The 27,640-nt window shown below is 43.3% G+C and overlaps 1 protein-coding gene across 1 annotated transcript in view; it reads left to right on the forward strand.

Moving 5' to 3' along the window:
• Positions 1 to 3,981: 3,981 nt before the first annotated feature.
• Positions 3,982 to 27,640, forward strand: part of LOC126149128 (uncharacterized) — a 163,759-nt gene continuing 140,100 nt past the window's right edge. Inside the window, exons 1-2 of the mRNA XM_049915796.1 lie at positions 3,982 to 4,028; positions 21,779 to 21,906. Of these exons, the coding sequence (XP_049771753.1) occupies positions 4,027 to 4,028; positions 21,779 to 21,906 (130 nt within the window). The 5' untranslated portion in view covers positions 3,982 to 4,026. The remainder of the gene's footprint in view (positions 4,029 to 21,778; positions 21,907 to 27,640) is intronic.

A 27,640-nucleotide genomic window follows, 5' to 3' on the forward strand; every position in this document is an offset into this window, starting at 1 on the left:
ACCGATCTGCGGTAATACTGTTAGAAGTGAAGTTATGCTCATTTGTAAAGATAGTGTAGTTTTGGTACCCATCATGAATGGTTCCTTTTGAAGTTAATTAAGCCCAGTGCTGCATTTTCTTACCTTGCGAAGTAATTTTAGTGAATGATTAGCTTTTAGGAATAGTTTTTACTTTTGCAATAATCAAATAACCCTGGTTAGTGAAACTATACTAGTTTATGGGTACATATCATATTGTCGTCCTATTAAGAAAAAATGTACTATTACTGTTACTAAGGAAAACCGTTATATGCAGAGAAGCTTAAGGAGTGTATGTAACATGTTATTCATCTTTATTTGTGTTATTCATGGCAGCCAAGATAAAAGCCCCTCATATCCAAAATTAGTTTTGCACTTCATGCAGTGATGTTCCAGTATTTTGATTAAGTAATGCTGTTGATTGTGGCCGCCATTAGTATGAGCTCGGTGCAATTTTGCTAACCATAATTTACTGGAGTGTGTGTTGTTGGTAACTGCTGCTACACACAGTACAGAGTGCACTGTGTCAATATGTATCCTGTTTGCTATTCAAAGAGAAATCTCAACAAAAGTAACTCCAACAACTAATATCCAATTTTCTCAAATATATATTTCCAAATTAATGTGCCTAATTAGGATGGCGAACGTTCATTTTTTCCCATTAACTTAGAATTTTACTACTTCTGTTAACTCCCAAGGTTAACATCCGTTTGGTTTTACTGTCAACTTCCCAAACTTTGAAATTTTAGTCTGATACCCTTCTCCGCTAGACACAAGCACGGTCGAACTTTGAAATCCTCTCAGAGGGTAACATCAGCGTGGTTCACGGCATGTTAGTGTTATAACTGAATAAGGTGTTGAAAATTTGGGGGCGACATTTCGTACCTGTCAACGTCGTTAAAGCGTGATGAGCTCTCACTAAAAACTTAATGCGGTAATTCGAAGGGTGTAGCTCGACGCACGCTTGTACAATCAATCTCAAATTGCAATTATTTACATATAATAGCCTCATTCACTGCAGAGCAGCGGTTGCCGTTTACTGGAGACCATGGTATGATAACTTATGAACGTTAACTAAAGTGAATGCTGGAGCAGACAAATTTTCCGTTCCGTGTAGGCGGTGAGATCCGTCATCGATCTACCTGTCGGCTGCTGTCCCTACCTTGGTTGGCACCGAACGTCTTTTCTTCTAGCAGGGATTCAGTTGATGGTTAACTGAAATAATGAACGGGACAACAGGGGAAGCTACAGATCAGAGAAAATGCGTCTGTTCTGGTACAGTTGTGGTATATTGTACATCCAGTAGCACACAAAAGGAAGGTGAGGTAGTCTGTTTTACAAGTGTGACAGTACATTTATAAAAAAAATAAAATAAAATAAACCGGTTCTTGTCTCTTCTTGCTGAAGGTCAAGTACACAGAAAACATTCAATTCGTAGTAAAGCCTCGAATTAGCTTCATCCAGCTCCTGAGCAATGCGAGAGTGTAAGGAGAGTAACCACGGAGAAATTTGATTATTGGCAAGAAATGTAGCGGAAGCCCAGACAGGGTATTCCACACAATTATTCAGTAATCATTTGAAATAGCGCCCTGTCTAGGGCGTGCCGTACGACGCCAAATACACTCCTGGAAATTGAAATAAGAACATCGTGAATTCATTGTCCCAGGAAGGGGAAACTTTATTGACACATTCCTGGGGTCAGATACATCACATGATCACACTGACAGAACCACAGGCACATAGACACAGGCAACAGAGCATGCACAATGTCGGCACTAGTACAGTGTATATCCACCTTTCGCAGCAATGCAGGCTGCTATTCTCCCATGGAGACGATCGTAGAGATGCTGGATGTAGTCCTGTGGAACGGCTTGCCATGCCATTTCCACCTGGCGCCTCAGTTGGACCAGCGTTCGTGCTGGACGTGCAGACCGCGTGAGACGACGCTTCATCCAGTCCCAAACATGCTCAATGGGGGACAGATCCGGAGATCTTGCTGGCCAGGGTAGTTGACTTACACCTTCTAGAGCACGTTGGGTGGCACGGGATACATGCGGACGTGCATTGTCCTGTTGGAACAGCAAGTTCCCTTGCCGGTCTAGGAATAGTAGAACCATGGGTTCGATGACGGTTTGGATGTACCGTGCACTATTCAGTGTCCCCTCGACGATCACCAGTGGTGTACGGCCAGTGTAGGAGATCGCTCCCCAAACCATGATGCCGGGTGTTGGCCCTGTGTGCCTCGGTCGTATGCAGTCCTGATTGTGGCGCTCACCTGCACGGCGCCAAACACGCATACGACCATCATTGGCACCAAGGCAGAAGCGACTCTCATCGCTGAAGACGACACGTCTCCATTCGTCCCTCCATTCACGCCTGTCGCGACACCACTGGAGGCGGGCTGCACGATGTTGGGGCGTGAGCGGAAGACGGCCTAACGGTGTGCGGGACCGTAGCCCAGCTTCATAGAGACGGTTGCGAATGGTCCTCGCCGATACCCCAGGAGCAACAGTGTCCCTAATTTGCTGGGAAGTGGCGGTGCGGTCCCCTACGGCACTGCGTAGGATCCTACGGTCTTGGCGTGCATCCGTGCGTCGCTGCGGTCCGGTCCCAGGTCGACGGGCACGTGCACCTTCCGCCGACCACTGGCGACAACATCGATGTACTGTGGAGACCTCACGCCCCACGTGTTGAGCAATTCGGCGGTACGTCCACCCGGCCTCCCGCATGCCCACTATACGCCCTCGCTCAAAGTCCGTCAACTGCACATACGGTTCACGCCCACGCTGTCGCGGCATGCTACCAGTGTTAAAGACTGCGATGGAGCTCCGTATGCCACGGCAAACTGGCTGACACTGACGGCGGCGGTGCACAAATGCTGCGCAGCTAGCGCCATTCGACGGCCAACACCGCGGTTCCTGGTGTGTCCGCTGTGCCGTGCGTGTGATCATTGCTTGTACAGCCCTCTCGCAGTGTCCGGAGCAAGTATGGTGGGTCTGACACACCGGTGTCAACGTGTTCCTTTTTCCATTTCCAGGAGTGTATAATCGCGATCGCCGCTGAATGATAGAACTTACTGTCATCTCGCGAGTGGAACGAACACGGTAGAGAAAGGTGTATTAAATTTGACCATCGATGCCAACATGACGGTTAGCTCCGAAATGACGACCGTCGCAGCTGTTAACATCCGTTCCACTCACTCTGCTGGTAACAACTGCCTGCCTCTGGTCACTTTTGTTGACAGAGGAGCCTTCAGCAGAGTATACTTCCGCCGACAAAAGGAGGGCGTACCGTCATCACCTCTGTGTGGTGGTCAGAGCCCCCGGTCAGAGGTTGGTGCTCCTACTGTGGAAGGAATTCTACGGAAACGGTGGGCCCTCACGTGCCCTTCCGAGGCGAGTAGCCGTGGCCTGAATTTGAAGCTAACGGCTGGATAGCCTACGCCGACATTCGCCATCTTGCGACATTGTAGACATTGAATCTCGACCACGAAAATTCGTCCGAACCCAAGAGCCCCTATTCCGCTGGTTAGGCTAGCCGACAGTGGTCTAAAATCGTCGTTGGGAAATTATTTTTAAATCGTATAATTAAAGATTAACTATTACGATTTTGAGATAATTATTTTATCAGCTCGAGCGGCATATCAAATGAAAAGTAAGTTAAGGAACAACCCGAATCTGAAATCAAAATTACTGATTTAATGTAATCTGCGCTCTCTCCCTGTGTCACTGAGCTGCACCTTGCAGCAATATAGGCAGGTCACGTCTTGTGGCCAGCCCACGAAAAGTCTGCACCCTGCAGCAGTATAATTTGTCCGTACAGATCTGTCAGCAGCTCAACGGCTGCTAATTACTAACGTAGTAATCGCCAGTTGTCGGTCCCAGATATCTCCATCGTATCTCAAGATATCGGCAGCACAGTGGCAAGGAGATAAAAAAGCACAGCAGTCTGCAACATCAAGTAGACAGAAGCTTTGCAGCAGCTGCTCGGCAAACAATACCGCTAGAAATGTAAGTATTAAACACTTCACGGTTGCTGTTATCAGAAATCATGTTTAGCCTTACGTCGCTGTATGAAATTTTCCAGTTACGGTGCATCAGTTATGAAGTCTGCGAAGGCTTATTGAAACGCAAAATTCATTGAAATAAGTTCATTTCTCTTATCTTTCCACCTAGTTTTCGATTCCACGGGAATCTTCTACGACGTCCAAAGTGCAACTGAGTGCTACGTCACCGGGTCGAAGTTCTTTTGACTTTACAGCTTATTTCTTACAAATGTCGTTTTGCTTCTCCACGAAGTATGAAGGTATTAAAATTAGTAAAAATATACCTTGACATTTCACGTAATAATGAAACTTCTTAGCGTAAAAGCCATAATACTGTGGGCGATGAACCATGGCAACCGATATCAAACACAGACCACACTACTTTTCATCGTGTAATCATAAAATATAGTGAGTTTCCATGCACTTTTATGCCTTTCGCCTCTTTTCGGAAAGCACCTTTCGACCAAACAACTTTTCATCTGTAATCATAAAAGATAGTGAGTTGCCATGCACTCTTATGCCTTTCGCCTCTTATCAGAAAGCAACTTCCACTTTCCTAGTTTGCGTGATATCATTAATCAGAATGATAAAAGACAATTTAAGACATGGGGGAATAGCTTCCATGGTACTAAAGTGAGCTGTAGAGGATAAAAACTGTAGGCGGAAAGAGAGATTAGAATTAACCTGACCTTGTAGAAAGTAGGCACTATGGCAACCGTCGCTGAAATACAGTTATAACGTACATAAGTTTTATAATTTGAATCCACAATCACCACACGCACAGTTTGAAAAGTTTATTTAAGTAAAACCATTAACTGTATTTGTTACTACGAATCTATCTTCAGATGGGCCTCAGAAGTTTTTTTTTTTTTCCCTCTCCGGCCTGGGCCTTGTTTCGTCGTTGTTATTGGTTTTGTGCGTTAAAGTAAAGAAAAAGTTTTGCATTCAAAATTTGGTGAACATGGAAGACACCGTTTCTCTTTTTCGTACTTCACGGATACACACATTAATTGACAAATTGCATGTTGGCTTCCGCCTGGCTTCTTCGGCCGACATTTGTTTCATAATTTTTCTGACGCGTCGCCAGCACAAGTGGCTGGCATTGTCAAAGCTTCACCCTCCATTGGTGGTGATGGGCTGGAGTCGAGCTCGCGGCCGCACGTTATGTGTGCCTGGCGCGCCATCGTACGAGGGATTTTCCGTGGTCATCACTCTGTGGTTATCCCCTTGCTATCTGAAACGGCCTTTAGCTGCAGGACAGAAATCCAGGATCCATTCACTTTGAGGCTTTCATCTTTCTTGTTGATGCTATTGTTAGGTGTGTGGATTTCTATAGCTTTTAGATATGTACAGTCGTGGACAAAACGAGCGAGACCCCTCGCCTTTTCGATATGCTGATCCGCACAGCTTTAAAATCTGCTACACAGCATAACAGGCAAGGCGACGAAGTGCTACCAACATATTACGCAAGTTCGCTCAGCTGATGTGCTGAGATAGCTCTAGCACTGGAGAAACTCGCTCTTCGAAGACGCCACAGCATCGTCTGCCACCACTTCGTGGGAAACGAACTACCTCAAGTATAAGCCAATGTGTTGTATTCGCATATCTGTGACTATGATTTGGATCTGAAGTGTGGTTATGGATAGTACGTATGCTCAGATTGCGAATCTAACATCATGAATAAAAACTAGGGGAAATGAATTAGGCGTCCTTCCTCTTCCGTAACATGAAATATATTTTAGTTAATCTTTCTTAAATGAACTGCGCAGAAAATCAATCACCAGAAGTGAATAACTTTTTAGTAACACCAGATGATATTAACAGCTTGCCGGCGCGGGTTAGACGCGCGCTCAAAGGCGTCATATCGCGGACCGCTTGGCTCCTTGCGCCGTCAGTTCGAATCCTTCCCCGGGCATGGATGTGTGCTACGTTAGGTAGGTTTAAATAGTTCTAAATCTAGGGGACTTATGACCTAAGCAGTTTGGAGGCATAGTTCTTAGAGCCATTTTTTGCCCTTTCGCGTTAATTTTCTTCACATAAACGGCCGTACTTTTAGCTTGCGTTGACATAGCTCACTTTTTTAGATCACCAAGGGACCGTATACCGCAGGAAGTGCGATACATTTCCGCTTATGATGTCCACCCGTACTCGAGGTAAACGTGTTTTAAGGGTTGGGTAGACAGATAGACGGTCAAGAAAGTGAGACTAGCAGGGTTCCATTTTTACCGATTACGTGACGAAATCCTAACAACGAAAATAGCTACCACAGTTAGTGAAGATGAGGACCGCATAATAATTTCCCCTACTCTTTATTTGAAATGTTCCAGTTGCAGCCGATACATCAGCATATTAATCGTAGCTACGCTTTCGATCCAAATCACGCTTACAGGAATGCAAATAAAATCCATTTGCCTATACACGTGGTAATTCAGATCCCACTATTATTGCTACCGCGTTTTAGATGTGCGAGCATTCCCATTTGCTAGCTACCTTAAGGAACACTTCGGCTAATGAACGTTTTCTGGTTGTGGCACGTCTAATGGAGAATTCGAAACATTGTAGAATACGTTTGGCAGGTACGTCGCCGTTTATTTCCTGGGGTGGTGCAGAATTATCCTACTAAATTTACTCGCTAATAACAGTTTTTTGTTATTTCGATAAACGTCCCGAATGATTGTCACCTAAGCGGCGACATAAAGGTAGACAATTCATGTTTTTGAGTCCAGAAAGCTCTATGCAACAGAAACTGCAGATCATTTTGCCATTTGCAATGCGAAATTGCCGGCTCACTCATGTCTGGGGTAATAATAGAGGGCTGTTTGCCTGGGTTGTCTGCTAGTGTAGTGAAAGGTGTTTGCTACTGCAGGGGAGGTCTGGTTTATTTTCGGTTCTAATCTCGATGGGGGCAGATAGACTATCAGTAAAGGAATTTTAGGAAATTCTCGCACCCCAATACGTTTTATTGCTACCTTTATTCTGTACCGGCGCCCTGTGGATGTCGATATGAAACATACTTGTTACTGCCTACTTTTTCCGCTTCTGTCAATAACTTAATTGACTTAAGTGTGGCACTGAATGATTTTTAACTGAATTTCGTTATGAATCTTCACGAATTGCTAAATTTGCACACTTTGATGGTAGGTCAGCAACGGTAATCCAGTACGACTGGTCCCAACGTTGACACAGACCATTTCGCGGTCGAATGCGCATAATATTTTGCTAATTCGTAACGATCTGGACTACTTTGTCTTACTAAAACAGTTATGTTATCTCGGTAATGTTATGTTATCTGGTTAACACACTAATCAGCATTAATATAGTCTTACACATGATTGAAAACAGTCTGACAAATTTCGGATAGTTTTTCAATTTCATGCCTGTGCATAGTATGTTGGTAGCACTTCGTCGCCTTGCCTGTTATGCTGTGTAACAGACTTTAAAGCTGTGCGGATCAGCATAACGAAAAGGCGAGGGGTCTCGCTCGTTTTGTCCACCACTGTACATGGAATGCAATATGTTCTCGACATTGCAAGTGGGTCCCTTTTTACTTTTTGCCGATCTGAGACACTTAAGATAAAAAGAGTTTCTCAAATCGGAAAAGGGAAAAAGTGGAGCTACTTGCAATGTCGATAATATACAGCAAACGACGTACACGTGGAACCACGCTTCTGCTACGGTCGCAGGTTCGAATCCTGCCTCGGACATGGATGTGTGTGATGTCCTTAAGTTAGTTAGGTTTAAGTAGTTCTAAGTCTAGGGGACTGATGACCTCAGATGTTAAGTCCCATAGTGCTTAGAGCCATTTGAACCATTTAAGTACACTTGGAAAAGTCTATGTTGGAGTAACTGGATGATCAACCAACATCAGACGTCTACAGACGTTAAAGTAACCTCTGGCGTGCCACAGGGGAGTGTTATGGGACCATTGCTTTTCACAATATATATAAATGACCTAGTAGATAGTGTCGGAAGTTCCATGCGGCTTTTCGCGGATGATGCTGTAGTATACAGAGAAGTTGCAGCATTAGAAAATTGTAGCGAAATGCAGGAAGATCTGCAGCGGATAGGCACTTGGTGCAGAGAGTGGCAACTGACCCTTAACGTAGACAAATGTAATGTATTGAGAATACATAGAAAGAAGGATGCTTTATTGTATGATTATATGATAGCGGAACAAACACTGGTAGCAGTTACTTCTGTAAAATATCTGGGAGTATGCGTGCGGAACGATTTGAAGTGGAATGATCATATAAAATTAATTGTTGGTAAGGCGGGTACCAGGTTGAGATTCATTGGGAGAGTCCTTAGAAAATGTAGTCCATCAACAAAGGAGGTGGCTTACAAAACACTCGTTCGACCTATACTTGAGTATTGCTCATCAGTGTGGGATCCGTACCAGATCGGGTTGACGGAGGAGATAGAGAAGATCCAAAGAAGAGCGGCGCGTTTCGTCACAGGGTTATTTGGTAACCGTGATAGCGTTACGGAGATGTTTAACAAACTCAAGTGGCAAACTCTGCAAGAGAGGCGCTCTGCATCGCGGTGTAGCTTGCTCGCCAGGTTTCGAGAGGGTGCGTTTCTGGATGAGGTATCGAATATATTGCTTCCCCCTACTTATACCTCCCGAGGAGATCACGAATGTAAAATTAGAGAGATTAGAGCGCGCACAGAGGCTTTCAGACAGTCGTTCTTCCCGCGAACCATACGCGACTGGAACAGGAAAGGGAGGTAATGACAGTGGCACGTAAAGTGCCCTCCGCCACACACCCTTGGGTGGCTTGCGGAGTATAAATGTAGATGTAGATGTAGATCAGCATCACGGACATAAGTGCCATTCCGGGTTGGGATAGGTCGAGAAATCGGCCATGGTGGAACATGCGCTGCATGAGACTGAACACATAATAAAATTCGCCGAAACGGGAGTTTTTGCTGTACAGAAGATCTATCACATCCGCTTGTTCAGGGGAGCTATAGAAAAACACAAGCATGACAGTAGCTTCAACAAGAGAGAAGAAAGCCTCAAAGTGAACGGATCCTGGATTCCCGTGCTGCATCGAACGACCGCTGTAGGTAGCAAGGGGCGACGGCCGCGAGCTTGACTCCAGTTCAGCACTAGCAATAGAGGGTACTGCTTTGCCAATGTCCTCGTGTTGGCGAAACATCAGAAAAATCATCAAACAAACGTCGGACGAAGAACCTTAGACAGAAACCAACAGGCAATTTGTCATTTCATGTATGCTTCCACGAAGTACGAAAAAGAGAAAAAAAAATTCTCGTAAATTTACGGAATTGTGAACGAAAATCTTTGTTTACCTTAGCGCACAAAACCAATAACGACAACGAAATGGAACCCCGGCGGGAAAGCAAGGAAATCTGTAAGAACCATCTGAAGAAGGATATGTAATAAATCCGAAACCGTTGATGGCTTTATTCAAAAGTTTTAAGCCATGCTTTTGGTTGGCCGTTGTTTCAGATTATAAACCTTATAAGAAATTTGAATGTATGCAACAATTAACTGCGAACGTTGTGTATAAATGCTACAATGAGATGAAGAGATTGGCCCTCCAGAGGAACTCGTAAGGGGCCGCATCAAACCATTCAGGAGACGTACGACACGAACCAGGGCCCTCAGCAACCAGGAATTTTCTCATAAAATGAATAATTACATATGTGAACCTGACTAATAATATAATGTCATTGCCTCAGTTTCTAACAAAAGTGAAATAATTTTTCGTTATGCTGCTATGTGCGGATACTTGCTCAATTTCATTATTGTTTTTACCACTTGTTTATCCACATCTGCCTGTATCCTCCCGTGCTCATTTTACTTTTGGCAATAAGTGTATCATATCAAAACCTCCAACCAATTATACGACTGCAAGGCTCAGCTGTCGTCGGGCGTTAGAGGATTAAGTAGAGAATCTTATCTGCTTAATTTTTATATTTTCTTCTTCAACCATATGTTTCATAAGATGTAAATCACATCATCCCCCACACGCGTATGCTTTATTTTATGACAGCGTACGGCCGATACCCTCAATATTCGCACAAAATAGGGTTGGGTTGGGTTGTTGTGTGGAGAAGACCAGACAGCGAGGTCATCGGTCTCAACGGATTAGGGAAGGACGGGGAAGGAAGTCGGCCGTGCCCTTTCAAAGGAACCACCCCGGCATTTGCCTGAAGCGATTTAGGGAAATCACAAAAAACTAAATGAGGATTGCCGGATGCGGGACTGAACCGTCGTCCTCCCGAATGCGAGTCCAGTGTGCTAACCACTGCGCCACCTCGCTCGGCCAGAATAGGGAAGAGACAATGAGAGTTGACGTGAAAGGTGATTTAGGATGCCCTGTGCAAGAGATGTTCACGTTCCCTATCCAAGTGGAAACTAGGAGACGTAAACACTCTCAGAGCGAAGCGCAGCTGTTATTTTTCATATTCTAAGTTCAGGACAATGTGGAGAAGTGGCTGGTCAACTTCTTGACCAACATCCTAGGTAATGGATCATTGCCCAAGGATCTAAAGAAAAACAAAACCAGTGGCAATTTTGAAGCCAGCTAAACCAGCTGACCACCTTCAAAGTTTCAGGAGAATTTCCCTTTTGAGCTGTACTTATAAACCCTTGAAGAAGCTCATTTATAATTGAATTAGCGCCACGCGGGAGTAGCCGAGCGGTCAGAGGCGCTGCAGTCATGGACTGTGCGGCTGGTCCCGGCGGAGGTTCGAGTCCTCACTCGGTCATGGGTGTGTGTGTTTGTCCTTAGGATAATTTAGGTTAAGTAGTTTGTAAGCTTAGGGACTGATGACCTTAGCAGTGAAGTCCCATAAGATTTCACACACATTTGAACATTTTGAACAGAATTAGCGGCTTTGTTCTTGAACATGTCCCAGCTGAAAAAGCGGGTTTCAGGCCGCAGAGAAGTTACTGCGACCATGTACTGGCCTTAATAACGTTCATAGAGACTGTTTCCAAGAAAACGTGAAGACATCTGTCCCATTCGTAGAGCTAATTGCGGAATGTGTGACAGTCTGGAGGGAAGGGATATTATACAATAAGTATACTAAAAACAATAAGAGGCCGAAAAACTGGAAGTCTCATCAACACCGTGATAAGTAATAGATATTTCCATGTTTACTTCGGAGAAAGTGTGAGCAAGGAGAAGACATTAAGTAATGATCTATCACAGGGCTCCGTCTTAGCACCCTCCCCCCTATTATTCAAAAACGTATATATCTCAGATCTCCCTGACGAACAATTAAATTCTCCTACGCGGACAATACCGCTCCTGTTCGTAGAACCAAGGATCTCGGAAAATCAGCGACAATCTTCACATAGGATCTAGCCGTTATGAGCTTCTGTTTTATAAAGTGGTCACTTAAACCCAATACAAGTAAAACTGAAGTACACTCCTGGAAATTGAAATAAGAGCACCGTGAATTCATTGTCCCAGGAAGGGGAAACTTTATTGACACATTCCTGGGGTCAGATACATCACATGATCACACTGACAGAACCACAGGCACATAGACACAGGCAACAGAGCATGCACAATGTCGGCACTAGTACAGTGTATATCCACCTTTCGCAGCAATGCAGGCTGCTATTCTCCCATGGAGACGATCGTAGAGATGCTGGATGTAGTCCTGTGGAACGGCTTGCCATGCCATTTCCACCTGGCGCCTCAGTTGGACCAGCGCTCGTGCTGGACGTGCAGACCGCGTGAGACGACGCTTCATCCAGTCCCAAACATGCTCAATGGGGGACAGATCCGGAGATCTTGCTGGCCAGGGTAGTTGACTTACACCTTCTAGAGCACGTTGGGTGGCACGGGATACATGCGGACGTGCATTGTCCTGTTGGAACAGCAAGTTCCCTTGCCGGTCTAGGAATGGTAGAACGATGGGTTCGATGACGGTTTGGATGTACCGTGCACTATTCAGTGTCCCCTCGACGATCACCAGTGGTGTACGGCCAGTGTAGGAGATCGCTCCCCACACCATGATGCCGGGTGTTGGCCCTGTGTGCCTCGGTCGTATGCAGTCCTGATTGTGGCGCTCACCTGAACGGCGCCAAACACGCATACGACCATCATTGGCACCAAGGCAGAAGCGACTCTCATCGCTGAAGACGACACGTCTCCATTCGTCCCTCCATTCACGCCTGTCGCGACACCACTGGAGGCGGGCTGCACGATGTTGGGGCGTGAGCGGAAGACGGCCTAACGGTGTGCGGGACCGTAGCCCAGCTTCATGGAGACGGTTGCGAATGGTCCTCGCCGATACCCCAGGAGCAACAGTGTCCCTAATTTGCTGGGAAGTGGCGGTGCGGTCCCCTACGGCACTGCGTAGGATCCTACGGTCTTGGCGTGCATCCGTACGTCGCTGCGGTCCGGTCTCAGGTCGACGGGCACGTGCACCTTCCGCCGACCACTGGCGACAACATCGATGTACTGTGGAGACCTCACGCCCCACGTGTTGAGCAATTCGGCGGTACGTCCACCCGGCCTCCCGCATGCCCACTATACGCCCTCGCTCAAAGTCCGTCAACTGCACATACGGTTCACGTCCACGCTGTCGCGGCATGATACCAGTGTTAAAGACTGCGATGGAGCTCCGTATGCCACGGCAAACTGGCTGACACTGACGGCGGCGGTGCACAAATGCTGCGCAGCTAGCGCCATTCGACGGCCAACACCGCGGTTCCTGGTGTGTCCGCTGTGCCGTGCGTGTGATCATTGCTTGTACAGCCCTCTCGCAGTGTCCGGAGCAAGTATGGTGGGTCTGACACACCGGTGTCAATGTGTTCTTTTTTCCATTTCCAGGAGTGTATGTGCACTCCATCTGAACGACAAACAAGCTATCGCGGAACTCGGAGTGAAACTTAACAGAAACACTCTTTGTCACAACAAGTGCCCTAAGTACCTTGGTGTCATCCTTGACTGCACGCTTTCATATAGAAAAAGTCTTGAAAATACTGCTGTCAAGATAAACACTCGTAACAATATTATTCAAAAATCGTGTGGAATGACATGGGGAGCTTCAGCAGACACCTTGCGCACATCATCCATTGCGCTGGTCCACTCAGCAGCCAATGATTGTATCCCTGTGCGGCTAAACAATTGCCACATCAACTTGATCGATGTCCAGTTGAACCACCCTATGCGGTTAATGTCTCAGACAATCCGCCTAACGTCGATTTATTGGCTTCCTCTGCTGAGCAACATCTATCCACCCAACAGCCGTAGAACGGGACCTTGCTTAAGGAATGCCGCAAGCTACAAGAGAACCTGGAATTACACACACCGGAAGACAAGTCTACAACGAAACAGACTCCGTTCAAGAAACCCACCATTTCGGCAAGCAGAACAGCTAGATGCCAATAATACCGGGGTGAGAGACCCGTGGGATCACATCTGTCAACTTACGGAAAATCCTAAAGAGCGTGAGTTCTGAAATTATAAGTGTGATAATGCTGGCACGGAACTCGACAGGGAATTATAGGTCAAATTCAACAGCGCTCGTACTGGGCATGGACGATGCGCAGACTCTCTTTACAAATGCAGTGCTACAGGGGCTGCGGTCTGTGACTGTGCCGGCCGGAGTAGCCGTGCGGTTCTAGGCGCTACAGTCAGGAACCGAGCAACCGCTACGGTCGCAGGTTTGAATCCTGCCTCAGGCATGGATGTGTGTGATGTCCTTAGGTTAGTTAGGTTTAATTAGTTCTAAGTTCTAGGCGACTGAAGACCTCCGAAGTTAAGTCGCATAGTGCTGAGAGCCATTTGAACCAACCTGTGACTGTGGGTCTTCGAACCAGGCAATCAAGGACATTAGAGACTAACGCACTTTGTGTTCCCATCAGGGGAATTGGAGCGACTTCACGAAGGCTGATGATACAGTTGTTATACGCATTTCGAGGAAATGTTAGAAGCACAGGTCAGAGAGTTGTTCAGAGATGACATGGGATGAGTGAGGGGAATATGCCAATGATGAGGAGATGTGAAAAGACGTCAGTAGTGCCAACGGTGAGGTAGTGAGTGCCATGATATGATACACAAGTAACAGTAACCAAAACGAGTAAATGCATAAAGATTGAAAGAAAAAAGATGTTTCCGTTTCACATGTTTTTCTCATTGAGCCTTCGCTCAGGCCATGATCGGTTGTTTTCTAAAGTTTGTTTTATTGGTATGCACGAAACCTTTGCAGAAGAGACGGACAATGAGTACTTAATTATTCATTTTTCTATACGTTCCTTTCCACCCCCCACTCCTGTGTCCGCAATTTTCAATATATGTAACCTTGTTTTGTTGTTTCTTGAATGTTTGCTTTGCAAGGTATGATTGTGGGTGTGTGTCGTCTGCTAGGCAGCAGAGTGGTGAAGCCAAAGCTGGTGTTTGAACCTTTGGTTGGTACCAACAGAAATTAACTCTGCTTGGAACCCAAAGAGAGTGGTCACGCCAAAGAGGGTAGTGGACTGCGAATAAGGGTGTGCGGTTGGCCGCAGTGGTCACGTCCGTTTCCCTTCATCACTGTTTCTGGAGGGAAGAATTATCTGGAGGCCGTCATGTTTGACAGTCTTTCACTGGCTTCGGAGGTTTGATGTTGACTGTGATATATGTTCTGTAATTTCGTCCTGGAGGAAACAGTGTAAACGTGTGGAATATTTAAGGTGAATAATGAAGTAATTCACATTTTCAGGTTCCGGTTTTCAGCACATTTTGGGGGGATATAGAGTCTGTAGTCAGAGTTCTTTCAGTAACAGAAATCAGTTGGAGCTTGGGTGAGATAACGGCCATGCAGCACATGATTGAACGTTAAGAGGAACCTTGGTCGTGTAATTTTAATTTGAAATACTTAAGAAACCGTTTCTTGGAATTAATTCTTGAAAACTTAAGAATCCGTCTGTTACATTTAGTCTGAAATCCTTAACAAACCGTGTGCTAGACTTAGTCTGGAGTGCTTAAGAATTCGTGTGTTAATTCCAACCTAAAAGCCGTGTGTTAAATGTAGTTTTGGTTAACTACTGCATGTGGAATCGTTTTGCTCTTCCTAGCACGCTACTTGTACAGTGAGTACAGTGCAGCCTTTCGAGCGGCCCCGTGGTCACAAGCTGAACCGACTAATGGGAATCGGCATGCTTTGGCCACTTTTCATTGTAGTTTCTGCATGTGATACATCTAAGATCAAATTACTTTTTCATTTGCTGAATTTTGTTGCTGTTCACGAACATTTTATTGAGTAATTCCTTTGTCACTCTCCCCCTCAAATATAGCTTGTGATACTTTTTCCTTTGATTATCAAGAAGCGGAGCTGTGCTGAGTAATATACAGGGCGGTTCATTGATCGGGACCGGGCCAAATATCTCACGAAATAAGCGTCAAACGAAAAAACTACAAAGAACGAAACTTGTCTAGCTTGAAGGGGGAAACCAGATGGCGCTTATGGTTGGCCCTCCAGATGGCTCTGACATAGGTCAAACGGATATCAACTGCGTTTTTTTTAATAGGAACCCCCATTTTTATTACATATTCGTGTAGTACGTAAATAAATATGAATGTTTTAGTTGGACCACTTTTTTCGCTCTCTGATAGACGGCGCTGTAATAGTCACAAAGATATGGCTCACAATTTTAAACGAACAGTTGGAAACAGGTAGGTTTTTTAAATTAAAATACAAGACGTAGGTACGTTTGAACATTTTATTTCGGTTGTTCCAATGTGATACATGTACCTTTGTGAATTTATCATTTCTGAGAACGCATGCTGTTACAGCGTGATTACCTGTAAATAGCACATTTATGCAATAATTGCTCAAAATGATGTCCGTCAACCTCAATGCATTTGGCAATACGTGTAACGACATTCCTCTCAACAGCGAGTAGTTCGTCTTCCGTAATGTTCGCAAATGCACTGACAATGCCCTGACCCGCATGTTGTCAGGCGTTGTCAGTGGATCACGATAGCAAATATCCTTCAACGTTCCCCACAGAAAGAATTCCGGGGACGTCAGATCCGGTGAACGTGCGGGCTATGGTACGGTGCTTCGACGACCAATCCACCTGTCATGAAATATGCTATTCAATACCGCTTCAGCCGCACGCGAGCTATGTGCCGGACATCCATCATGTGGGAAGTACATCGCCATTCTGTCATGCAGTGAAACATCTTATAGTAACATCAGTAGAACATTACGTAGGAAATCAGCATACATTGCACCATTTAGATTGCCATCGATAAAATGGGGGCCAATTATCCTTCCTCCCATAATGCCGCACCATACATTAGCCCGCTAAGGTCGCTGATGTTCCACTTGTCGCAGCCATCGTGAATTTTCCGTTGCCCGATAGTGCATATTATGCCGGTTTACGTTACCGCTGTTGGTGAATGACGCTTCGTCGCTAAATAGAACTCGTGCAAAAGATCTGTCATCGTACCGTAATTTCTCTTGTGCCCCGAACTGTACGCGACGTTCGAAGTCGTCGCCATGCAATTGCTGGTGCATAGAAATATGGTACGGGTGCAGTCAATGTTGATGTAGCATTCTCAACACCGACGTTTTTGAGATTCCCAATTCTAGCTCAATTTGTCTGCTACTGATGTGCGGATTTGCAGCTACAGCACCTACTTGGGCATCATCATTTGTTGCAGGACGTGGTTGACTTTTCACATGTGGCTGAACACTTCCTATTTCCTTAAATAACGTAACTACCCGGCGAACGTTCCGGAGAGTTGGATGACGTCGTCCAGGATACACAGCACACGCCCGTTGGGCATCTTGATCACAATAGCCAGACATCAACACGATATCGACCTTTTCCGCAATTGGTAAACGGCCCGTTTTAACACGGGTAATGTATCACGAAGCAAATACCGTCCGCACTGGCGGAATGTTACGTGATACCACTTACATACGTTTGTGACTATTACAGCGCCGTCTATCAGAAAGCGAAAAAAGCGGTCCAACTAAAACATTCATATTTCTTTACGTACTACACGAATATGTAATAAAATGGGGGTTCCTATTTAAAAAACGCAGTTGATATCCGTTTGACCTATGGCAGCGCCATCTGGAGGGCCAACCATAACGCCATCTGGTTTCCCCCTTCAAGCTAGACGAGTTTCGTTCTTTGTAGGTTTTTTTCGTTTGACGCTTATTTCGTGAGATATTTGGCCCGGTCGCTATCAATGGACCACCCTGTATATCCAATGACCTAACGGTTCTATGCGGACCGTCTGTATTAGGCACTGAGCGTTACCGCCCCAGCGGAAGGTTTTCCAACAGGCCTGTGCGTGTGCAGAGCATCTACACACTCGCGTGATAGAATACGGTCATGACCGCCATAAGGTGAGTGAAAGTTGCGTTTTGTCGAGCAGGGACAAGGCCATGACCGAGTTAGGATAAAAATAGTTGCGTGTGACGGAGGAATCTTTGGTGGGAAAAGGGTTTGTGCTTGTGTACATAACCTTGTTAATTATTTGTATGGAATTTATGTGTACTGTACAGTGTCTTTCGTTCGTTTCATGTGCTTTCTGCTCTAAATTAGTGCCTATTTCCGCATTGCCTTGCTTAGCGAATAATTCTGAGGGGCGAGTTTAAGTGTGACCTGTGGGAAGAACAATTCAGGTGTACAATTGTGGAGTACGTAGTTTCTCTAGTAGAAGAACTGTTCTTTTTCGTTTGTGGACACACCCAAACGCATATCCTCAGTACAGTAGTAATCGCAAGAGATCACATAGTAAATCATATTTACTGAATAGTTCTGGGATGGCGATTATGTGTTACTTCGGTGCTTCACACGAGTCATATCCGGTAAAAAGAGTAAATTCAATAGTTTAGAGTTCATGCATTGTTTATCGTGAAAAGTGGGTTCCATGGTCGCAAATAAAATGTTCAGTGAGTCTAAACCAGAAGCGTCCATCTTGTCATTAGGCCGGTATTACACTATCAAATTTCTTTGTCCAATACCTTTGTCAAAGAAATTTGATGGTGTAATAGGGAACTTTGTCAAATGTCGTCAAATATTTGATCAAATCTAGGGCCTCGCTGTAGATTTGATCAAAGAAGTCGCTTGTCTTCTGTTCACTGCAGTGTGACATGTTACCACGTGGAGCGCTAGCATCGCTGCAGCGTTCTGTCATTTGTAGTGTTTTCATAGGCATTGCCAATAAATGCAATTGGTGTGTACCGACAACCACAAAATTAAGACAGATGTAAGAAGCTGATGAGGCGCTTTACAACATGAGGCACCCTGAATACAAAAATAGATTAAGAAAATTGGAGACCTGACCTAAGCTAACCTAACCTAACTCTCTCCTGTAGCGAGGAATCGGAGTTTTACAGTGAGCCTGTCTTCACCAGATATAGCAGTTCTTAACTGAGTATTGTCCTTTGTAATATGTGTGATATGAGGATACACTTCATTGAGCGCATACAGAAATGTATGCTCATCCATTCTTAAGTAACTGATGTACGACTTGATGTCCTCCACTATAAGCTCACACAACAAGTTTTGTTGAATGCTTTTATCGTGTTGTCGTAAAACCCACAGCTTCATCCAGATACGTTTCCTTTTTTCCCCCGCTTCTCTTCCGCGTGTGCACACAGTGCAACTGTGGTATATGCAACTGCTGCTGTTAATTACAAGTTGCTGTTGTCAGCCATCTTGAACTTTGACGAAAAATATGATGACAGTGTAATACCCCTTTTCCTTTTTAGCGCCACGTCAAAGATCTTTGTCAAACATTTTTGACGAATATTTGATCACATCTTTGATCAAATCTTTGACAAAGAAATTTGATAGTCTAATACCGGCGTTACCCATTCACCATTGTCCGCCATATTACCACATCCAGACAGTCTGATATTATGGACGATGTACCACCAATGATAATTAGAAAGTGTTGCCACTGAAAAGTAGCATTGTGATTTGGTACAGAGGGGAAACATCTAGTGCAGCATTCTTGCCTCAGTTGGCCTATTTAATATTCGCATTATCAGTAGTCCAAAGTTATTAGTTATCAGCTGTCAGTCTTGACCAGATGTCAAAAGGTTATTTGGGCTGTAAAACTAGCAAATGCACCCTGGCAACTTAAATGAGACAATAGTGTCGTCGTCAGCTAACCTCCACCGAACAGCCCCAGATTAGACAGCAACAGATTAGGTATCTATGGTATGTCTCATAGATACGCTAGAATCGGGGCCTCGGGTAACACATTTATAGATAATTCAATATAAACAGTACCCTCTCAACATATACATCTACATCATACTCCGAAAGTGACCTACAGGCCTGTAGGGGAGGGTACTTAAGCCACCACTAACTAATTTTCCCTCCCCCCTTTCCCTGTTCCGCTTGCGAATGGCACGTGGGAAGAATAATTATCGATAGTCTCTCTATTAGCTCTAATTTCTCGAATTTTCTTGTAGTGGTCATTTCGCGAGATGCTAATTTCTTACAGACAACAGTATCGTGTGCAAACAGTCTTAAAGAGCTTACAACGCTTTCTACTACATCATTCATATACATTGTAAGCAGTAACGGCCCTGTCATACTTCCTTGGGGTACACAGGAAATTGCTTTTACATCTGTCGATTTTATTCCGTTAAGAGCTCGCAAATAGTGTAAAAACACTTTGGGATGAGGAAAATGTTGTACAACAGCATGAGTATTTGCAATTTAGTTCAACAGAAATACATTAGTTCCTAGTAGGGTTGGAAAACTACGGTAGACTGTCGTAGTCTACCATATGTAAGAGCAGAATGTGGTAGTTTTCCTAGTATCCCTAGTCAGCTAAGATCATAACCACATTACCCGTACGTCAGGTGTGTTGCATATTTGCTGGGCGTTACCTCACTTCTATCGCTTTATTTGCTTATATGGTCAGTGTCGTACTAGATTTCCCTAGAAATTGGGAACAGTGAACCATCTAGGAACTGAGTGAGGATTTATAAAAGATGGTGTAGCCTACAGAACATTTTTGTTCTACATAGTAATCCACCTGCCTCTTAAAATGTTCAAATGTGTATGAATTCCTAAGGGACCAAGCTGCTTAGGTCATCGGTCCCTAGACTTGACTTACACACTACTTAAACTAACTTACGCTAAGAGCAACACACACATCCATGTCCGAGGGAGGACTCGTACCTCCGGCGGGAAGGGCCGCGCAGTCCGTGACATGGCGCCTCAAACCGCGCGGCCACTCCGCTCTGCCTGCCTCTTACTGGAAACGAAATAGCAATTATAGCAAAATTGAAGTTGTCAAAATTTAATCCAAATTTTATTAGAACATTGTTGATTTGTAACGTGGAACAGAGGAATATTGCAGCAAAAAATTTTTAAAAAATACAGATTCATCGTATAGTGCTAGAAAACGCAATTTCCTTAAAATAAAAGTAATTCAAAACAAAAACCTACCAAATATCGCCTCAGTAAGTCATCGACCTCAAATGAAACATGTGTCTGTCATTTATAAACAACCTTCACACTTACCAATAAAAAAAGGAAACTTGCTTTGACTATGACAAAGGACGTTCTGTGGTGTATAAAATAACAAGAATTATTTAGATTTTTTTATGTTTGAGGGTGTAAACTGCACTTGCATCCGAAATAATTCCTTAGTTTACAGAAATGCGTAGAAATTACACGATCAACTCGTTTTTATTACTCATAAAATGCCACTTATATTTTTAAAGATATAGAATAGAGAATGGACTACCATTGAGCAGAATCGACTAACACTGAACAAAAAACAAAGAGAAGTTTTCCCCTATCATTTACTCGCTCACACATTCATTTATGTATATTTTTTCTACCAAAACTACCTGTCTTGAATCCTACAGTTTACTACATCATTTACTTTACCAAAATTGCCTAACTGTAGTTTTGGTACAGCATAACTCGTAATAGGATAGTACGTTCATTCACAGACAGTTGTGATAAATGGAGTTTTACCGTGTCGCTTGATAACTCGACAATTAATTATAGTTAAATTCCACAAGTTTAATGTTAGGTAAGTAGACGCAAATGTATAATGTTTGGAACTCGCACAAGATAGGCTGGCATGAGGATTACCGAGCCACACACTAACAGAAGGACTGCCCACAATATACTGTACTAGCTTTTGTGGCTAGAAAAAAACATTTTTCTGCCTCAATCCCCCTATTCAAGCGTTCTGGGGTGGTTCATACGCTCAACCACAGTTACACGATGGGCCATATTGAACTATTGATAGCCTTAGTTGAGCCAGCAGAGACAAAACTCTACCACTTAGTGAGCCAGATGTATGATAGAGGCGAAATACCCTCAGACTTCAAGAAGAATGTAATAATTCTAATCCCAAAGAAGCAGGTGTTGACATGGATTAACTCTGATCTTTAGTTGAAGGAATATGGAATGACGTATCCGTACTCGTGCTTGTCATCCGAGGCTCGATGCACGGCCAGGTTGCCGCTAGTGTTGCTGTCAGATGCGGCAGGCCTGTCTACTAAATATCCTTACTTTACAAAACAACTTACGTATTTTCCCTATTACACTGTAAACACACAAAAAGTTAAATTTCATTACTTGCATACATTATAAGTTTTCCAGTCTTAATGCCCGACTGTTTATTTGTGAAATGGACACTAAGGCAGAATCTGCGAAATTTTATAGTATATGATGTTCTGTTGCATAATGGAAACATTCCTCTTCCTTAGTCTTTGGAAATTTCTCTCGTGCTGCAGGACAATGTGGCAGTGCGTCATCATCGGCATTCTGGGTCTTGCGGCGTCTTCCAATGCCCTCTCCGCCTGCATCACACAGGCCAACAGTAACGATTCGGTTCAACACGATGTGTGCCCTTCAACTCCAAGTAAGTATCGTTAACACACAGTTTTTATGTAGGCAGCCGCAGCTTGATCTATGCATAGTTCAAATCTCTTTTAAACACCTTGTGGTAAAATCTTCGGAAACATTGCAGTTTCTGTTTGTAGCCGCTAATCCCCATTTATTGTGGGTTCAGGGTACAACCGCTTTCGTAATAATGAATCGCGTCTTCAGGTTAATTTGGCTGGATTACGTTAAGGTATTAAACCAATACGACCTCCCAACACTCTATAAGGTACATATCATGGAACATCAAATGTGTTGGACGTTCAAAGATCCACCAATAATCTTAGGTAATTACGGGTCATTACTGAAGGACATACTACACTACTGGCCATTAAATTGGCTACACCACGAAGATAACGTGCTACACATGCGAAATTTAACCGACAGGAAGAAGATGCTCTGATATACAAATGATTAGCTTTTCAGAGCATTCACACAACGTTGGCGCCGGTGTGACACCTACAACGTGCTGACATGAGGAATGTTTCCAACCGATTTCCCATACACAAACGGCGTTGCCTGGTGAAACGTTGTTCTGATGCCTAGTGTAAGAAGGAGAAATGCGTACCATCACGTTTCCGACTATGATAAAGGTCGGATTGTAGCCTATCGCGATTGCGGTTTACCGTATTGCGACATTGCTGCTCGCGTTGGTATAGCTCCAATGACTGTTAGCAGAATATGGAATCGGTGGGTTCAGGAGGGTAATACGGAACGCCGTGCTGGATCCCAACGTCCTCATATCACTACCAGTCGAGATGACAGGCATCTTATCCGCTTGGCTGTAACGGATCGTGCAGCCACGTCCCGATCAATGAGTCAACAGATAGGGACGTTTGCAAGACAACAACCATCTGCACGAACAATTCGACGACGTTTGCAGCAGCATGGACTATCAGCTCGGACATCATAGCTGCGGTTACCCTTGACGCTGCATCACAGACAGGAGCGCCTGCGATGGTGTACTCAACGACGAACCTAGGTGCACGAGTGACAAAACGTCATTTTTTCGGATGAATCCAGGTTCTGTTTACAGCATCATGATGTTGGCATCCGTGTTTGGCGACATCGCGGTGAACGCACATTGGAAGCGTGTATTCGTCATCCACATACTGCCGTATCACCCGGCGTGATGGTATGGGTTGCCATTGGTTACACGTCTCGGTCACCTCTTGTTCGCCTTGACGGCAATTTGAACAGTGGACGTTACATTTCAGATGTGTTACGACCCGTGGCTCTACCCTTCATTCGATCCCTGCGAAACCCTACATTTCAGCAGGATAATGCACGACCGCCCGTTGCAGGTCCTGTACGGGCCTTTCTGGATACAAAAAATGTTCGACTGTTGCTGTGGCCAGCACATTCTCCAGATCTCTCACCAATTGAAAACGTCTGGTCAATGGTGGCCGAGCAACAGGCTCCCCACAATACATCAGTCAGTACTCTCGATGAACTGTGGTATCGTGTTGAAGCTGCATGGGCAGCTGTACCTGTTCGCGGCATCCAAGTTCTGTTTGACTTGAAACGTCCCCTTAGAACATTTATACACGACTGTGCTTAAACTGACACACAATATTTTTTTAGCGCAACGCAATCTGACTTTCAGAAATCCTTACAAAGGAATGGCCCTGACTAACATTAACCTATACGTTTCACAAATCACTTACCTCACCAAAAATCTTCGTTACTCGAACTACTGCAATACAGCGAGCCTACTGCAATACAGCGAGCGCCACTACTGCCAGCTAAATAAAAGATTCAAACTACGGAAGGCACTAACTACTGATAGGGATAGTTATCAAATGAAAGATTTTGATAGAGAACAAACAATGTATTTACCTTAATATCATCAAAAGTCATAATATATGTAATTTCAAAACTCCGCCATTTCCTTCCACACATCCACCACTGCTGGCGGCTCACCTCTAACTGCACAACGCTACGCGCTGTTCACATCCAGCTGCCGCTGCCCAACACTACAATGGCAGACAACAATGCAAACTAGCCACAGACTGCACACAGCACATCCAGTGATTTTCATACAGGGCGCTACGTAACATTGCCAATAAGAAAACATAAACAGCCTACTTACATAGCCCCCATGCTCCCCACAAAAAATTTTACAAATTGTTTTGGGCAGTGGCCAATAATGATCTGAAAAAAATTTTCATAATTACAGTAAGAAAAATATCAAATGCACACACTTATTAATACAATGTTGGTCAAAAGCTAAAATTTTCTCACAGTCCATAAAGACAGTCCTGATCATTCATCACAGTGAAACTGCCGTTTCTTTTCTCAAAGTCTGAGCAGTAAAAGACAATGCACATGGAAGTAGTGGATTTTCATGCAATCTTGAAGAAGTAGGTTTGTCCTTCCAACGGAAAGACAGTGCTGACTCTTGACATGCAGACAGGTAATGGGCCACAACAGAGCAAACCCACAGCAGAGTCATTCGACGTTTTGAAGAATATTGGTAGGTAGGTCATCACAGAGTAGACCCACTGTAGTCCTGGTAGAGATTGTGGTATTGGTGGGCCACCAGAGGTGCAGACCCACTGTAGTCCTTGTAGAGATGGCCAGCAGCCATCTGTTGTGACCATGCGGGTGCACAATCACCATTGAAGAGTCTTGCAGTTAATATAGCAAGTCCATAATCACCACTTGTGCACTCACAAAGTTTTTGGAATTGTCCTTAGAACCAGCAATGCTGTTATCCAGTCCCTTCCTGAATTATTAACACACGTGCAAACACTAACAGTCCCTACTTCTCACATATTGTCCATATACTATGACCAACAGAAATGTGTGCAGTGAAATGTAACTTACAATTTACTTAATTTGATCAACTGCTGTCAATTACAATTTTATAACATAAAAATACAACAACAAAGGTACAAAATACATAATTAAAGAACATAACAATACAGATAACATTTGTGGTACAGGCTTTACAAAGTAATAGAAATAAACATATACATCAGTGTTACAGGAATTATGACATGAGTACATACATAAAAGATCAGAATAACTTGCGAAACATCAACTTCACACATGAGCATTAAAATAAAACAGAATAAATAATGTCTAAGCATATTTACAAGGTAAATAACATATTATTAATGCCAATTATATTTGAGGATAACAGTATTCCTCATCATAGTGAATGTAGCTTAGTATTAGAAGAAGAAAAACTTCTATGAAACTACACAGAGACAGGAAGAAAACAAATACACAAGGGTACACAAACACATAGTGGGATAACACAAAAGGAAAGGACAGGGTTCGTTTTCAGTGTAACATTTGGTACTGCAGTCCAACCCAAAACTTCATTCCATAGATCTTTCGTCTTATTTCAACCTTTGCTTCCACCAAAAAAAAATCCTATCCAAGCATGCTTTCTGTATTTATTTCACATATGTCTTACCTCATTATTTATTTCCAAGAAAATCCTACCTATACCTGTACTTTGTTCGTATAACTTCTCAGTGCATTTCTTCAAATTCATTGCAACTCATTCTCTTGGAGGCTACCCCCTCTTAAGCTAACTTAAATCTACTGAGCTCAGATGCTAAACTAAGGGACGAGGCAATGCAGCAGCATAAAACAATTAACACAAACAGCAATGAAAAAAATGCAGATTTGCGAAGCAAGCAGCACAAAGTCAAATTCAGTAACACTATGCCTGGCAAACAGCAGCAGCAAATATAAAAAATATAAAACTTATATCTCTGCATGACAAAGCTCAAGCAGAAAAAATATTATAGTAAAAATGGCCATGTTTAATACCTATGTCACATCTTAACACTAGAGTGATGCATCACGAGAACTTACACTAGCAGATAAGTTACCAAATCGTAAAGAAATTATTTATGCAATTCCTGTGAAGGGAAATGTCTATTTATGTGCCCTCATTTTCTTGGAAGTAGATCATAAATTTCTTATTGACTGGATCTGTAGGCATAAAGTAACTATATTAGTACATATATTAAATTTTATTTTAACCAATGCTGCAGTGCAGCTAGGAACTAGATATTAAAGAAAATGAGCAAATATGTACAAAGGACGGCATGAAACATCATTCATTAGCCATATGGCATTTCATAACGCAGTAAAATTCCCTCAATTCTAGAGAAAGACACTTGTCATAATCAGGTGTGCAGATGTAAGCGTGTCGTATTTGCGGTGCTTTCTACAAAGGTATGTCAAAAACGAGGATAATGGCCTCCCTTTTTTTTTCTTTTCTACCTGTGCCTCTGAAAGGCTTTTTTTCCGGGCGTCTGTCGCACAGCTAGGTGCCCACGACGCATTACGTGCAGGTGGTCACTTAACTTTCTTACGGAAATATTTACGACAGCAGTTTCCGCTACAGTGACAGTCTCATATAAATATATTTCACAGGTCAAGAATTGGCGTTACAAATCTGTAGAAACCAAATGCTATTGATATAACAGTGTCCAAAAATTTTCGCCGGCATTGTGATACATTCACGCATTTACATACATTTCATAACTCTTAAAGTACGATTCTTGGTTTCCAACATCCTTTTTCACAAACCAGAGTCCCTAAACACTACTCATTATTCCTTACCTTATTCGTCGACACTTCTTCAATATTTCATCTTAATAAATATGTAGCATAATCAAATTCCTCATATAACATTGGCTTATTGATCATAAACATACCTCAACAGCATAATACATATAGTCATCGTAATAATATCATAACATCTCAGGCAATTCTCAAAATCGTCGTAGCTTCCTCCAATAATTTCAAAACCTAAAAAAGATTCTCTGCTCATTTCAGTAGTGTCATCTACCTCAAACATTCTTTAAAAATCATGATCTCATACCAAATATATCATTCAAAGTTCTCATAATATCACAATGGGTACAAAAAAATATGAACAGTTCACACAGTACAGACAAAATACAATTTCATAAGTTTGAACTAATCCAACTCTGTAATTGCGTAAACATGTGTCACTGACGTAATAAAAAAGTTTGTCTCTCTCAGTTAAATGATCAGATAGCTGTGTAATTTATGTGTTAGAGGAATATGGTACCGATGTGTAAAGTTGTATAAGCAAATACCATATTAGCTAGGGCTCCTTGTGCTTGCCAAACACATGGTACACAAAGTAGGCGTGTACCCCCCTGAGGATTAATGTAATTATACCCTCAGGTGTTACAGATTACAGCAATGGAATGAAATGTATCACAGAAAACTTTCTTTGTATTTCAAAAATCTTGAAAAATAAATGGTTTAAGTACAAAATTAAGCACTGAAATGCGTGTTCTGTAGCGCTAAATGTGAATCTTGTTGTAAGATAATCTCTGTGGAAGTGTCGTAGTTATTGTCCTCCAAAAGCTAAGTTCTGCAGAAGTCAATGTACTTACCTCATGATAAACAAAAGTGAAATGCTTTGCGTATAGATATCTTAGTTATTACGCTTATTATTGTGATGAAGAAATTACTGTGCTGTAATGTATTGTTGTGCTACGGAAAAGGCTGTCTCATTGTAGCTATACGACAAAAGTTACTACTAAAACATGTTTTACATTCCAGAATAATTCAGAAAAACTGTGCAGATATGAAACAGAAACACCGCAAAAGCAACATTGTAAATTGTCACTCATTAGTAGTGTCATGATATAATCGTGTAGCTGTCACATAAACCAACCACTGTGTCATCTGGCATTTCACAGAAAGCA

Source organism: Schistocerca cancellata, chromosome 2, assembly GCF_023864275.1.
Source record: "Schistocerca cancellata isolate TAMUIC-IGC-003103 chromosome 2, iqSchCanc2.1, whole genome shotgun sequence".
Lineage (NCBI taxonomy): Eukaryota > Metazoa > Arthropoda > Insecta > Orthoptera > Acrididae > Schistocerca > Schistocerca cancellata.